Genomic DNA, 15,000 nt, shown 5'->3' with positions numbered 1-15,000 from the left:
AGCAGGTGTGATGCACTGTGTTGTGACACATTCCTCCTGTAACCATCAGTAAAACTTTCTGTGACTTGTGCCACAGTAGACCTTCTGTCAGTTCAGACCAGATGGGATAGCCTTCGGTGCCCTCACGCATCGATGAGCCTTGGGCGCCCAACACGCTGTTGCTGGTTTGTCCCTCCTCGGACCATTGTCAGTAGGTACTCACCACTGCTCAGCAGGAGCAGCCCACAAGCCTTGCCATTTCAGAGATGCTCTGACCCAGTCGTCTGGCCATAACAATCTGGCCCTTGTCCAAGTCACTCAGGTCTTTACTCCTGCCCATTTCTCCTGCATCCAACATGTGAACTACCAGAACTGATTGTTCACTTACCATCTAATCTACCCAGACCTTGACATGTGCCCTTGTTTGGAGATGACTAATGTTATTCGGTTCACCTGTGAGTGGTCAGAATGTTTTGGCTCGTCAGTTTAAGTATACATGTACTTGTAATACACTACTTAACAATGGGTGCAGAATGTATAATTCTATTACAATTTACTTTAACTGTCTTATTTTTTTTTCATGTGAAAACTATGTGTTTTTTCCAGTATTTAAAAAGTGTACTGACCGGTGTTTTGAGAAATAAAATGCGAGAATTTTTTTTTTAAAAAAAACAATTTTTTACATTTGCATAGTAGTCCCCTAAAGGCATTAGGCACAGATACCCATGATCCTTATTCCCAAAAGAATTTCAATTTAAACTGTAAGTCTGTCCTTTGAGTAATTAACAAATGATTGAAACAAAACCAAATGAAAGCAACAATTACAAAATATTAATGAATAAATTAATATTTTCTGATATGAGACTTTTATTCGCTAGGTGCTGTAAGAAAAGTTTGAGACTAATAGTTTGACAATGCTGACAATTTTCCATTTAAATTGGGGTTTTTCTAAACTTTATATTCAAAAGCCTTTATGAGGCTGCAAACAGTCAACTATGAATCCTGGCTATTCCCCATATCTGCAGTTATGTCCCTTATAGACAATGAGTGTTGTCTGTGTCTCACCTGGACCTTCTTGAGAGCAACTGATGTGTTGTCTAGCAGGTACCTGGCCCGGTACACCTCACTGAACTGACCCCGGCCAATCTTCTTCTCAATCTGGAAGTTGGCCAGAGAATTATGGCCCATATCTGGCTGCAGTGGCTTCTGAAAGGCCAAACCCACAGCACCCACACAAATATGCGTGCATATGTGCACCCACACCCACACATACACACACATTCACACAAAGACACACATTAGAGAAGAGAATGACAATTGTTGAAAACACATCAAGACATTTTGCGGTACCCATGTCTTTGCAACTGCAGAGTGACTTGCAGCACAAGTTCGAGGGGATGCTGGTGGAAGGATGTGGGAGAGCTGGGAACTGCTGTTTTGTTGGGAGATTGCTCTTCATTGCTGGTGAGTCGATAAGCATAGGGATGATGTGTGACATACTTACAAATCCCCAGGAGTGACTGTATATGTACTGACCAGCGAGCACCAAGATTCAAGAATAAGTAAATACTCGTCTTGAGCCTTTCTCCACCTACCCACAAAAGGTGGAGGCAAAAAAGGGATGTAGAGGTAGGACAGTTGTGGTGGGGTTGAAGATGGAAGTGTTGTAGTAGAACACCTTGTCTTAGCTTCTCACAAGTCCACCCAAAGAGTTTAGCTGGCTATCACTGGTGTGTCACCTTTGCCTCATATTTTAGTGGTCTTATGCACGGGACTCCACTTGTGTTGCCTACATCACACGGATCTCGGCGTCTTTGACGCCCCCATATTAAATACAGAATTCAGAGGCGTTGATCATAATGTGCATTTTCCCCCAGACATAAGGAAAGGCACACAATTTCCCCTTAAAAGCAATTGTGCGATGTTTCTTGTTTGTCGCTGAATTTCTCATGAGGCCAATCTGTTCTCCCGTCTTCTGCCCATACCAGCATGTCATCAGCCCAAGAAACATGGGAACACAAGTTTACTACTCCCTCTACCGCAATCTCTCATCTAAAACAAAATTTAACTTTAAGACTTGATTTAGAGTTTAGCACTTTGGAGACTATTTACAAAGTCTATACTGTGTATCCAAAGCGCACACTTTCAGTGCAGTCAAATAAGATTCATTCATTCATTCATTCATCCGTTATCCAAACCGCTTATCCTTACTCAGGGTCACGGGAATGCTGGAGCCTATCCCAGCAGCCATCGGGCAGCAGGCAGGGAGACACCCTGGACAGCCCCCCCCCCCACACACACCTAGGGACAATTTATTACGGCCGATTCACCTGACCTACATGTCTTTGGACTGTGGGAGGAAACCCACGCAGACACGGGCAGAACATGCAAACTCCACACAGAGGACAATCCCCAAGGTTGGACTACCCCGGGGTTCGAACCCAGGACCCTATGAGGCGACCACACCAACCACAGTGCCGCCTAACAAAATTCAATTCCTTGCAAAACACAAAGTGTGAGCTCACGAAGCTCAGATTTTAGAAGGTATCTCACCTCCAACCAATACATAACATTAAGTTTCCAATTTTTTTTAAGGTCAGCACAGTGCTACGGTGAACAGGGACGCTGTCCTCCAGCCAAACGACCAAGTTCGAGCCCTTGTGAGGGCAAGCATCCACCCTGCTGAAACACCCTTCAGCAAGATGCAGAATCCCCACTACTTTAAAGCACACTCTTCTGTTGCTGAACACGTGTAATGATCTTCGTTACATTCCAGCGAGGCACCCCTTAAGCCTTCCATATCATTATTATGTCTTCATGTTCACCCTCCACCGAAATGCCCGTCATCGGCCACCTGGCATTGTGCCGCAGCTTCTGAAGTGCTTTAACTTTGTTTTTCACCGGTGAAGACGATGGCTGCTCCACTCGGAACAACCACATCCACATTAAAAGGGGAGAAAGAAAAGCCCCAGGAATAAGCTGTAACCTGCCCTTCAGACATGATGTGTGAAATAACACGCAGAACGAGCTGTGTGACCTTTCCAGCCATTTGGTAAACTTGTCCAGGGAGCAAACAGAAGGTGACAGATATCAGAATGCCACATGTCACCAGCGCTTCTCCCAAAATGGCCGAGGGAGTGGCTGGCGGGCAGGCGACTTAGAAAGGAGGGAAAAAAGATGAGGAGAAGGAGGGAAAGGGAGAACCCCCACCCACCCAAACACTGAAGCAAACACATAGGGGCACATTCACTTCATTTGTGCATCACTGTTGGACGGAGTCAGCATGAAGACAGACCGCAGGCCAGAGATGGTTTTTTCCCCCAGCCGGCACACAATGAAACTCAGCTCTCCGTCAGGACCTCAGCAGACAACACTGTGCCATTTTCCAGCACATGAGGAAAAAAAAACTGAAAACTGTGCCATGATTTTAATAAGGTAAAAGACAAACTTGCTAGACTGGAAAAAAACAAAAACAAGAATCAGTTCTAAGTGGTAAGGTGAGAATATTTTTCACCCCATCATGTCAACTGAGATGGGATGAAAATAACAGCAGGTTTATCTAACATTTGAGATCAACTGTGAAAACATCGTTTGCCAATAATTATATGCAAACCCATGGAGATATAAGTGTGCTACTCTGGCAACACTTAACTGTCTATACACTGACAGCATTCACCTAAAGACTGCATCATGAATGGAATAAATGCATAAACATTCACAAACATACACACACAGTCTGAGGGGAAGCAGAACACACAACAGAACTGTGTGCATACGAGGTGGTGGGGGGGGCTGAGATGGGGCTGGGTATGTTGAGGGGGTGGGGTGGGGGGCTGGGTGGGACAGTGCAAGGGGACAACCAATTTAAGCCTTTCATTTTTTTTTTAAGTTGACAGCCAAGGAAAGAGGCGTGAGCCAACGAGATGCCCCGTCCAATTAACACGGTGGAGGTGTGTGCATTTTTCAGCATGACACTGCTATCAACCTCATCTGTCTGGGACTCACTTTGACAGCGAGCATGACATACTGTTCTGCTACCTATTGTTCAGCATCACGGCACCAGTGAAGAACTCCTACTGTACTTCACTAATAGCCACTATTACACGCCATAGCAATGATAACATGTTATTCTGCAGGGAGTTCTAGTGAGACGTGAACTTCCGTAGAAACAAGGCTTAAAAAAAAAGGCAGCCAGTGTTCAATCAAGTTGTATTTTATATAGCGCTTTTCTAGCTGCAACAGCCACTCAAAGCGCTTTACAAATAATACAAATTCAAAACTTCAAATTGCAATTACTGAAGATTAGGTGTGGAGTGCCCCAGGGCTCAGTGTTGGGACCATTGTTGTTCATATTGTACATAGACAAAATATGAAAAGTGTCAAAACAGTTGAAAAATACTTTTCTAATGCATCTTTTTTTTAATGTATATCATGTTCCATAAGACTCTCTAGTTTGTAAAACAATTCCACGTGCACTCCATGACATTTCTCTTCCATGCAGAATTCCTTCTGCACTAGACTCACTGTTGAAATGTACAGTGTGTTTGACTGAAAGTAAGGAAAGGTTGCTCATCAATTTTGTTTTCCCTGTGGTCACTTCTGTAACATTATTCATTCACAAAGGATGACCAAGTCATAGTGTTAAGCTTACTGGTTAAAGAGAAATAGAGAGAGAGACAGGTAGGTAGATAGAAAGATTGAGAGAGAGACAGAGCGAGATAGAGAGAGAGAGAGAGAGAGAGAGAGAGAGAGAGAGAGAGAGAGAGAGAGAGAGAGAGAGAGAGAGAGAGGAATAGAGGGACACAAAGAGGACAAGGGGGCATTGCTTTCACTCGCTGCATGGTAGCTTGACAAATGTTAGCATGAGCCTCTAAAGCGCTGTGACAACCGCCTGCTGAGAGCACAGTCTTGCTAATGTGTCCTGGCATGCCAGCCCTGTAATCACACATTTACATATGCAATGACCTACATTTGCATGTCAGATCGCACACTGTCCGGCGTGATTAACGGCGGGCACCTCCCTGCACAGAGTTGCCTTGGGTGGCAGCAGAGGCCATGCGAGGGCGGGAGAGGGCCATAGGGGGGGCGTTTTTTTGGCAGCCGAGGGGCCGGGCTGCCAGGCAGGATTATGTCAGCTGGCGGCCCCGGCATTAGACACTTCATTAGAGCTAATCTGTTTAGCAGTGGGCAGTGTATGTAAACTTCACAGGCCATTTGCGGCACCTCTTCGCCCCCTGGCCTGGCCTTCAAAGGGCAGCCAGGCTGCGGCTGACTGACAGACCGTCTCATCCGCCATGCAGGGCTGCCACACAATCAGGAGCTCCCAGCTGAAACAAAACGCCCTGACACACACACACAAACACACGGGGAAGTTACAAAGGAATGACCCTGAATGAAGAGGGGGGTCAGTAGTTGAATGAAACTGGGAGGGAAGACTTGTACAGATGACAACTTTTAAAGGAGCAAGAGGTGATTGTGTGTTTGTTTGTTTTATATATGCTTGCATGTTTTGTTTGTCGGTGTGTGTGTGTGTGTGTGTGTGTGTGTCAAGAGGTAGAGCAGAGGAGACTGATATGGTGGCCATTCTGAGAAAAAGGTCCCATGACTCTCACTAGGTCAAGTATGGCATTAACATTGCCAGGGTTAGAGGTTTGACTTCCCCTGGGGTCACGTTTACATCTGGGGTGCGCTAGTGGCTCACCTGGTAGAGCGCATACCACATAAGGCTGAGCCCTTACCGCAGCGGTCTGGGTTCGAATCCAGCCCGGGCCCAAGGGGAAAAAAAATGTCTTTTGAAACCTGAAACTCCATATGCTTGACTTGTTTTCTGTAAAAAAAATATCTAAGATAACACATTTTCACTGAGTACATATGTTACACGCCCATACACGTTTATAGCAAACAAATATTAGGGAGATTAGAAACCCCCTTTAAAATTCTGATCATTTCAATACAGATTTCTGCTGTTTTTGTCTTCTTTTACCTGTTTTTATCTTTACATAAATTAAATAATGCTGTCCTACTAGCATGCAGCTCTGCTAACTCTGTTTGCTTACATCATTTTGGTTGATGATATGGACTAGCTGCAGGGGATGGAGATTAAGTGGCAGTCATGCAAGGCATTGTGGGAAACGTCTGCAAGGGACCGCATGTCTCGGGTATAAAGGTGACACACAATCGCCATGGGCAACTCACTGGCAGAGGAATGAAGCAAGGGGGAGGGAGAGAGAGAGAGAGGGAGGGAGAGAGAGAGGGAGAGGGAGAGGGAGAGGGAGAGGGAGAGAGAGAGAGAGAGAGAGAGAGAGAGAGAGAGAGAGAGAGAGAGAGAGAGAGAGAGAGAGAGAGAGAGAGAGAGAGAGAGTGTGTGTGTGTGTGGGAGGGGGGATGAGCAAGAGAGAAAGTGCAGACAGACAGCACATCGGAAGAAGTGTGATATGGGCTGGCCAATAATGACACAATTGCCAAACACAACTGACAGACACATGGAGAGTGGAAGAAGGGATGCGGGAGAAGGAGAGGTAAAGAGAAAGAGAGAAAGACAGGCAGCAGAGGGGAGGAAGTGTGATATGACAGCCCTGTAGTGCCAGCAGCTGCCAGAGAACAGCCAGTGGCAGCAAAGAGAGGTGTCGTCTCCCACAGAGACGGAGAGGGGCACTGCAGAACCAAGACGGGAGGCCCACTTCCACCTCTACTATTCACCAGTCCCCTGTCAAGCTTGGCACTATGCAATATTCATCCCCTACCAGTCAGCCAACCAGCCTTCACCCTAAAGGTGCTTCTGCTGCTTCACTTCTCATTCTGCTCCACAACTGCACCGCCTTGTCTAAGCGCTTACAGACTGATCCTTCTCTGCCAAAATCTGCAGTGACGATCAAAATCTGATCTGAGGGAGCCTCCTCACCATCCTCCCACTCACTCAAAGAGCAAATGCACCATTAAAAATGCACATCTTACTAGCTCATCTCGTTTACCTAATGCATATGCATCATACCTTCGGGACCAAGAGATATGATATCGCAAGCAATACCGAATATCCTTCATCGCACACAATTCAGATTTCTTCGGGAGGAGGCTGGTGGTATTTTTTTTCCCCCAGTGCTGCTGAGCAGAGTGAACCTTGGAAAATTGGGAAACATATTGAGGACTTGTTGAAAGACACCCAATCTGGCTGCTGGTTAGACGACGATCTACATACTCAAGCTAACTCTCATTCCATCTTCCACTAAATATGAAATCAGTTCAGACGTGCTCTATGTGAGTGCAAAAACATGGCACGGCATACAAAGTTCAGTTCGGTGCCAATAAGCTAACCACTAAAAGTGGGCCTGTGCATCACTGAGTAGCTGGAAAAAAAACAGATGGAAATTGTTGTAAATAGACTGGAGAGAAAAAAACTGCAAGAGGAATCATTAAGCTGAAACAACAACATATCATCAACTGTTGAGAAATCATTGGAAAATCCAGTGAGTGTGGGGGAGTGTGCTGCTTAAAACTCAAATTAATCATTAGGGCCTTTATCTGACTTTCCTTTATGTGCAACCCAATTATCTATAATTTCACAATTACGACCCTTAGGATAAATTAACCCCCTTGGCAATTCTCATGTTAATATTGCAGTGCCCTTGCATACACACACACACACACACACAAGAAAAACAACAGATAACACAAGCTTATTTTTAGTGTGTTTTCCCTCTTTTACCCAAAAATAAATAAATAAATAGATAAAATGTTTTCCACATTTACTCTAGGGCATATGGATGATCCCTCTTTGTTAAAAGTCCATTCAATAGTTATGGAGGCAGAAACATCCCCCCGGATGGGAATCAATGGGCCTGTTGTGTCGGAGGCTGATATTAGAATCCAACGGTGACCGGATTTGCACACGGCAAACCTGAAGCGTATTGAGCTGCGTGATGCACACTGGGAGGTCAGCCGTTGCCGGCCTCCAAAGCCTGAATCGATAGAAACAATTCAATGTTCGTCTGCTACCGTCTCCCTCACACTCCGGCTGCGTAACGCCCCGCCTTTCCCAGTCACGGCGCCGCTGGACTGTATGGCGAGACTTTGCTACGGCAGGAAAACGAGTTAATAGCAAGAGATACGAGGATTCAGAATGCAGAGGGAGGGGTGCCGCATGTGCAAGAGCTACTGTATGGTAAATCAAGTATAAAACAATTTGGGGGGGGGATTACGGGAAATGGCGGAGCATGAATTATTACACCCTCGCCCCTTGTTAATTAGACTTGAGGGGAAGAGTGAGGAGAAACAATCAGCCTGCCATCCATTCTTGAGGAAAAAAAGGAATCAATCTTCATGGAGAAGAGAAGGAAATCTGTGATATGTTGTGGCATGCTATATTATGAGGGGACACAGGAATAGAAATGGGTTACTGATCTGGCTGCACTTGTAGCATGTTAACACGGTGAAAGAAAAGGTGTGAAAGAAAAGTGAGAGACAGAGGTGAGGGAACAAGTAGGGGGTTTTGTGGGGGGGGGGTTGTGTGTGGGGTTTTTTTTTTTTTACTAGACACCAACACCAGATAATTTCCCGTGCATGTGCGTATTCCAAGTTTTATACAACTGGGTGTAACTTTTCTGTGTTCCCAATACCTGCGGTTGAAACACTGGTATGGTTGCTTGCTGCCCTTGTGGCTGTGTGTCCATATCCATGGTGTCAGGAGAGTGATCCTTAAGACCCCTGAAAATACACACACACGCACACACAAAAACAAACACACACACACAGCAAAACTGGCAGTTAGCCTACAAAGCTTATCCTCAGTAAAATCATCACCACTGAACTTGTAATGATCCAGCAGAAGTCCGGCAAAAACAACCTCCGATCAGCTAGGAAACAGTGCTATGTTGTTCGATAACAAGCTGCTGTTTGGTTAGGTGTCCAGTGTCAGTAGAACTAGATCCGAGCCGTGAAAGCGGATCCAATACACTTTATCCGAGACCTTCTCAGGTTGCAGCGTGAGTAAGAAATAACTGTATATTTCCCTGGCATCCGTCCAGGGAAACTTGTGAGGCAATAACTTGTTATACGGGCATTTAAAAAGTTCCACTTCATTTTCTGTTGGCTTTATTCCCCACCGTTTTACTAAACACAAGCCACACAGAGGTGAGAGAGTGGAGTACAGAGGCATGTCGTGCTGCGGTATAATTGTATGTGCTGGCATGAAGCCTTAGAGATACTCCACCACTAGATGCATGGTGAGCCATTCTCTAGTTCTGACAGATGCTCTGGGATGCTATCCAGTATGCAGAAAATGGTCACATTCTCCAAGGCAACCATTCCAACACCTTTTCACCCATAATTTAGGCAAGATGCAGTTTATGCATAACAATTGCCATGTGTCATCCACAGGAAAATGAGTCTGTGTGTGTGTGTGTGTGTGTGCGTGTGTGTGTGCTCACGGAGCAGGGGGTTTTGCGTGTGCATTAACTATACAAAACGAAAAAGAGAAAACATATGTACACACCATGCACCTGCACATATGACAGGTGTGGCTGTATGTGTGCGCACATGACCATGGACAAACATGTACAAACCAACTACAAGCAAGTGGAAGAAATGGAAACAGCTTAATATAGTAAGGCAATTACGAGCAGATGCTGTAGACAAAGTAAGAGAGAGAGAGAAAGAAAAAAATTATACAGACTCCTGTCCAATTTCAGCACTTAGCAAGGACAGGAGAGGACCACGGCTCGACTGTATGGTTGGTCAACGAATCAGAATTCCGGGGATGGATTTTGTGGAGCGGTACTCCTCCACTTCATCCATCAATTTGGGTGTCTCATCTTGTCGGACAAACTTTGTGGACATCTTGCTCTGACAATGCAAAGTGTAATTGCTAAGTGTATTACTGTATATGTATCTGTGCCCTGTGTATTAAACAAGACCTCCAACTTAAAATTTATTCGCTGTACTTGGTCATTGAAATGACTGTAAATTTTATTTATTGACATATATTTATGCCCTGTGATGGTCTGGCGGCCTGTCCAGGGTGTCTCCCCGCCTGCCGCCCAATGACTGCTGGGATAGGCTCCAGCATCCCCCGCAACCCTGAGACCAGGATAAGCGGTTTCGATAATGGACTATGATTCTGTCACTATCTTACCACCTTCCTTCAAGCATTAACATTTCTCATCACTTACATGGATTCATCCATGCACACTCCATCACACACACACACACGGGCTCAACTTCCACACAAAGGAATTGGGACATAAGAAACTCCAGGGTGGGTCATTTGCATGTTTTTCCACCACAGTGACTGTCTGTGTCCGTCTGTCGGTCTCGTTATCCATCAGTCTGTCATTTGTGTAGCATAGTTTGTCTCTTGTGCCCGTCGCCTCTGATGTAACAGACAGCGAGGTCTCAAACCTCCCTGGCCAATTAAAAATCCCACGGTACAACGGGAAGAAATGGCACCGATGAGCTGTCTTACTGCTGATGCCATCAGCGCCATTCACTAAAGGTTAATAGCATTAATTAGACATCTGCATGGCTGTGTGTGCGTGTGTGTGTGTGTGCATTTTACCAATAATGTGGCTGTTTATTTCATGAGTGTTTGTTTGTTTTTTCCTCGTCAGGATTTACTGGACGGTGTTTGGGCTTTGAAGATCATGAAAATAAGTGTTTGCACGGCGTCAACCCTCCTGGGGTCGTCTAGACTGTACAGGGAATATCACTTTCTGAAATTTACATTAAAAGCTTGTTTCAAATACGTTTAGAACACATCGAAATCTAGAAGGGGCTACAAATTACAAGAATTTAAAAGCGCCCAATGCTGGAGGCAAAAAAAAAAAGCTAACCAGAAAAAACACTGTTAAAACGGCCCCATCTTGGATCCTTAGCTTCTCACCGCTTTTTTAACTGACTAAACCCCAACACATAAAACAACATTTAGCTGAAAATAAGGCATTTCAGATGAAGCTTAATTAAATCTTTCTCACTGAAACCAATAAAACAATCTTGACTGGGGGAACTTTGCACACCCATACTATTTTAGCATCATATTTAAAAGCACTTTCTTTCTGCAAGTAGAAATATTATATTGTTCAGACGTTCCTTTAACATGGAAACTTGTATTTAATGTTGCATACTAATGGCAGGCACACCAATTAAAGCATATAGTTAATCAATTTTTAATCATATTTAAGAGATATGCCCAACCATACCCTCAAATCTACATAACTGAGACCGTCAAACTGTTCATTTTCCCTGCCTATTGTCCGCAACCACAGATGGACTTTAAAGAACTTTGCTCAGTTAACCACTTTACACATATAGCAGCGTTTATCTGTGAACATATTTCTCCAAAACTAAGATGCATTTATAATGTACAAAAGTACAAAATGGGTACACAGTCAAGACTACAACTATAGCCATATAGCTGTTGGAGCACATGTGTGTTTTAGGAAAGGTAGCATGCAAGATCGAGAGGCAGTTAACCTCCACATTTCATGGCTCTTGTATTGCTTAAGGTTAGTGATGATATAAGCAATTAATCTGAACCCAGACACTCGGTCTGCATTCTCATGGACCTCAGATGACAGCTGCAGCGCAGGTTTTTTAAATAAGCAAAGCTGACATGACTTGTGGATTCACTGTAATTGCCTACCATAGGACTGTGAGGCTCTAGCCAGCAAGAAAAATCAAATTAAAAAAAAAAAATCAAATTAAAAAAAAGTTGCAACTTTTTATTTCAAATTAGTCGCCAAATGTGAGCTGTCTTCACAATGGCTTCTTAAAAAAAGACAATATATATATATATACACATATATACATACATACATATATACATACATATATACATAATATATAGCCAACTTGGCAGAGTGCGTGACACACGAAACAGGCTTGTATTGCTATGAATTGTTTTTTTCCTACATCTTTATATATATATATATATATATATACATACATACATACATACATACACACACACACACACACACACACACACACACTTTTCAAAAAATGAAATTATGTTATCAACATGAACTATTGAGGTTATCGGTTATCGATCCAGAGTGATGCAACGGGTTTCATGTAAAACTGCAAAAATACAGAGCCCTGTGATTTCCGTGGAAAACCCAAATGGGAGACACACGAAAGGGTTTCAGATATGAACACAGTAGTGCACGGAGTTTGGAGATTTGCAGGAGATTATCATAAAAAATAACGAATGCATAAGGAATTTGAAGTCATCTGTCCTCAGACCATCCACTGCGCTCTCCTGCAGAAGCCCTGCCGAGCTTCTCTCTTTGTGCATGTGAGCGTGCACGTCAGAGCGTGCACGTGGGTTTGTTACACGAGATATAGAAAAGATTGTCAAACGACCAGCGTCACAGAAGACGAGGTCAAAAACAACTTAAGAAACACAGAAACCACTTTTGTAGGCAAAGCAGCATGTTTTATGGAGAACAATTACACAATTTGGGGCGATACGTTTCGTTAGGTTCTCATCTGAGGATCGGCTGCAGTGATTTCATTCATTTGCAATTTTCTTTTTATTTAACTGGCGATCAAAGCTTGGGGAGCGATATGAAATGTGAGTGAACAAAAAGCTGGAAGTTGAAATGACACTCCAATCGATAACAATCGACCAAAACCGTACGGCTGAGAAACACATGGTAGCAGTTAGTTTCTTACAAATGAAAAGTTCATGAAGACTTGTTGTTTGATAACACACAGATCTGATGCTGAATATAATGTCGCTAAGACCATCACATCTCGATAGCTTGTTTTAGCTGTCGAAAGGTTGCTTAAAGTGCTTCATCTCAGAGACGACCAGAGGACCATAAAAGCCGAGCCCTGTGAAGCCTCTTTTAAACCCCACTGAGCAACATCTTTCATCAGTATTGGGAATTTAATGCCCAGTGTAAATCAGATCTATTATATAACACTGGAGCCAGAATCTTGCGAGATTTGCTGCACAACTTGCTGATTGTCATTGGATTTTGAAAATAGTGTCATGGGAGACTTCCTGTCGTCCGGCCAGCCAGACCGCCTCTTTTTGTGATTCTTTACATTTAAGCATCCTGCACCTAGTCAGCACCCTGACTACTCCTCCCTGACCCGCTGTCTCTGACTGGCTGCATGTCAAAATACCCAGAGGGCATTTGGGCTCCCTGTCGTTCCGCTGCCTCCCACACCCCACGTTAACAAGATCAATTAAGGATGCCACATTAGATCAACAACACACTATGGAACACAAGACAATTAAAGGAGCTAACCTAATCAGGAGGAGCAAACGAGGCAATTGGTGAAAGCGTTCATTGTCACACTCGGGCCTCACGCTCTCACACCTACTTTAAAAAAGATCCTTTAAGAAAATGAATTTCAGTCATATTTTCAGAAGCCACAGAGAACAAGTTAAACCCACATCAAGTCACAATAAAGGCTCGGTTTTAAAAAATTCTACACAAATTTTACCTACCTAGAAGCAGGCATTTATTCTAACGTCTAGCATGGTGCCTTTCTTACATGTGCTTACATGCCCTCGTCCTTTTCTTTTTTCTTTTTTTTTTGCCTTATCCTTGGCTTCTTCTAAGTCCCTCTAAACCCTTTCTCTTGGCACGGTCTCCACCATTTCCCACATTTCTCACTGTGGCTGCTCCTGCATTCGTCACAGAAATGCGTGTTTTCCTTCCACAACATTCAGTGGGCAAAAGCAACAGTGGAAACTCCAGATGCTAGTCTGCCTGCCTTTCTATCGTGTGAGGGAGAGACGGCGGGCTGGAGCTGGCTGGTTGGCTGGCCAGCTGGCTGCCAGTGGGGCACCAGCAGCTAAAAGCTAAAACTCTGACTATTCATAGAAATATGTATGGCAGAGTCCCCTCGCAGCTTTGGCCAGAAAGCAATAAAATTATTACTGCCCAGGGAACCCAAGGGATCGAGTGCAACCCACCGGGTTCCAGTATGCTGCAGAGAGAAAATCAATTGAAACCGAGGCTAAATATATGGTAAGTCAGGTCTGAGTACCTGGTCCTAAATCATTTCTTTGAAGAAAAAGGGAAATGGAGGTTCGTTAGCAGGATACCCAGCATCCGATTTATCTCCCTGACACATTGATAATTTTTTTTTTTTTTGCTGTTAAGAAAAAGAAAAGAAAAAATGAAAAGTGAACACTGGTCCAGACCACCAACCATCCAATGTAAACAAACACCATTTCCTAACTGTGTTCCATCTAATGTGAGAATCAAGCACAGCAGGCCCTGTGACACATAGCTAGATAATTATATGATACGTGCAACAGGAGGAAAGTGAGAGGGAGTGGGGGGGTAGATCCAATTTTTGTACTTTTTTTTTTGAACAGGCTTCAATGCTCTGTCCCACTTCAAGCACATGAACAATTAATAATTTTCACCATAATTAGATTGTACAAACCATTTCGCGGTGTTTCCCGAAATTCCCTAGATCGAAATTCCCTAAATCTATCCGTCCTATTCCTAAACAGTCTGCCAGTCTACTCTTTTACTCTAAGCTGCACTCAAAAATGGAGCATTACAGAAAGAGAATAGAATAGAATAGAACAGGAGAGCAAAGTTCAGAACAGAACAGAACGGAGTAGAGTCTCAGAGAGGAGCAGTTCACCAAAGAGGGGTGGAGTAGAGAAGAATGTGGTCAAGCAGAATGAAGTCAAGTGGAGTAAAACAGTGGAGTGGAGGACAACACACCAGTTTGAGGCAGGGCAGAGTGGGGCAGAAAAGAACTGAAGAAGAATGGCAATAAAGAAAAGGGCGAGGCGAGGTGGGGTGGGGAGTACAGCAGGGGGCTCGTTAGCCATAATGTGCTGACTGACTGGTCCTGTGAGAGACGCAAAGGGGCTCGGCACCACATAGGCCAGCGCTGGCTTTACCTCCTCTTTCAACCCCACTTCCTCCTCTCTGCATTATTCATTTAAAACAGGAGAAGAAGAAAAACAAGGAGAAAGGCAGGTTTAAAAAAAAACTGGATCAAGGCAAACTGGGAGGGAGGCAGGGATGGGCACATGGAGGGGAAGAG

At 44.1% G+C, this 15,000-nt stretch overlaps 1 protein-coding gene across 2 annotated transcripts in view; it reads right to left on the bottom strand.

The window, feature by feature from the left end:
- The window catches only part of nek7 (NIMA-related kinase 7), an 88,568-nt gene that overhangs the window by 60,104 nt on the left and 13,464 nt on the right, over nt 1-15,000 (bottom strand). The window contains exons 2-3 of one of the 2 annotated variants that reach the window (XM_056275977.1): nt 8,592-8,679; nt 1,045-1,185 (exon numbers count right to left, since the gene is read on the bottom strand). In XM_056275977.1, the coding sequence (XP_056131952.1) occupies nt 1,045-1,185; nt 8,592-8,651 (201 nt within the window). In that variant the 5' untranslated portion in view covers nt 8,652-8,679. The remainder of the gene's footprint in view (nt 1-1,044; nt 1,186-8,591; nt 8,680-15,000) is intronic. The other variant, XM_056275978.1, reaches the window with a different exon arrangement.

This window comes from Lampris incognitus, chromosome 3 (genome assembly GCF_029633865.1).
Source record: "Lampris incognitus isolate fLamInc1 chromosome 3, fLamInc1.hap2, whole genome shotgun sequence".
In the NCBI taxonomy this organism is placed as follows: Eukaryota; Metazoa; Chordata; class Actinopteri; order Lampriformes; family Lampridae; genus Lampris; species Lampris incognitus.
Note: the sequence above shows the minus strand (reverse complement) of the source record. Positions and strands in the feature narration are given on the sequence as shown.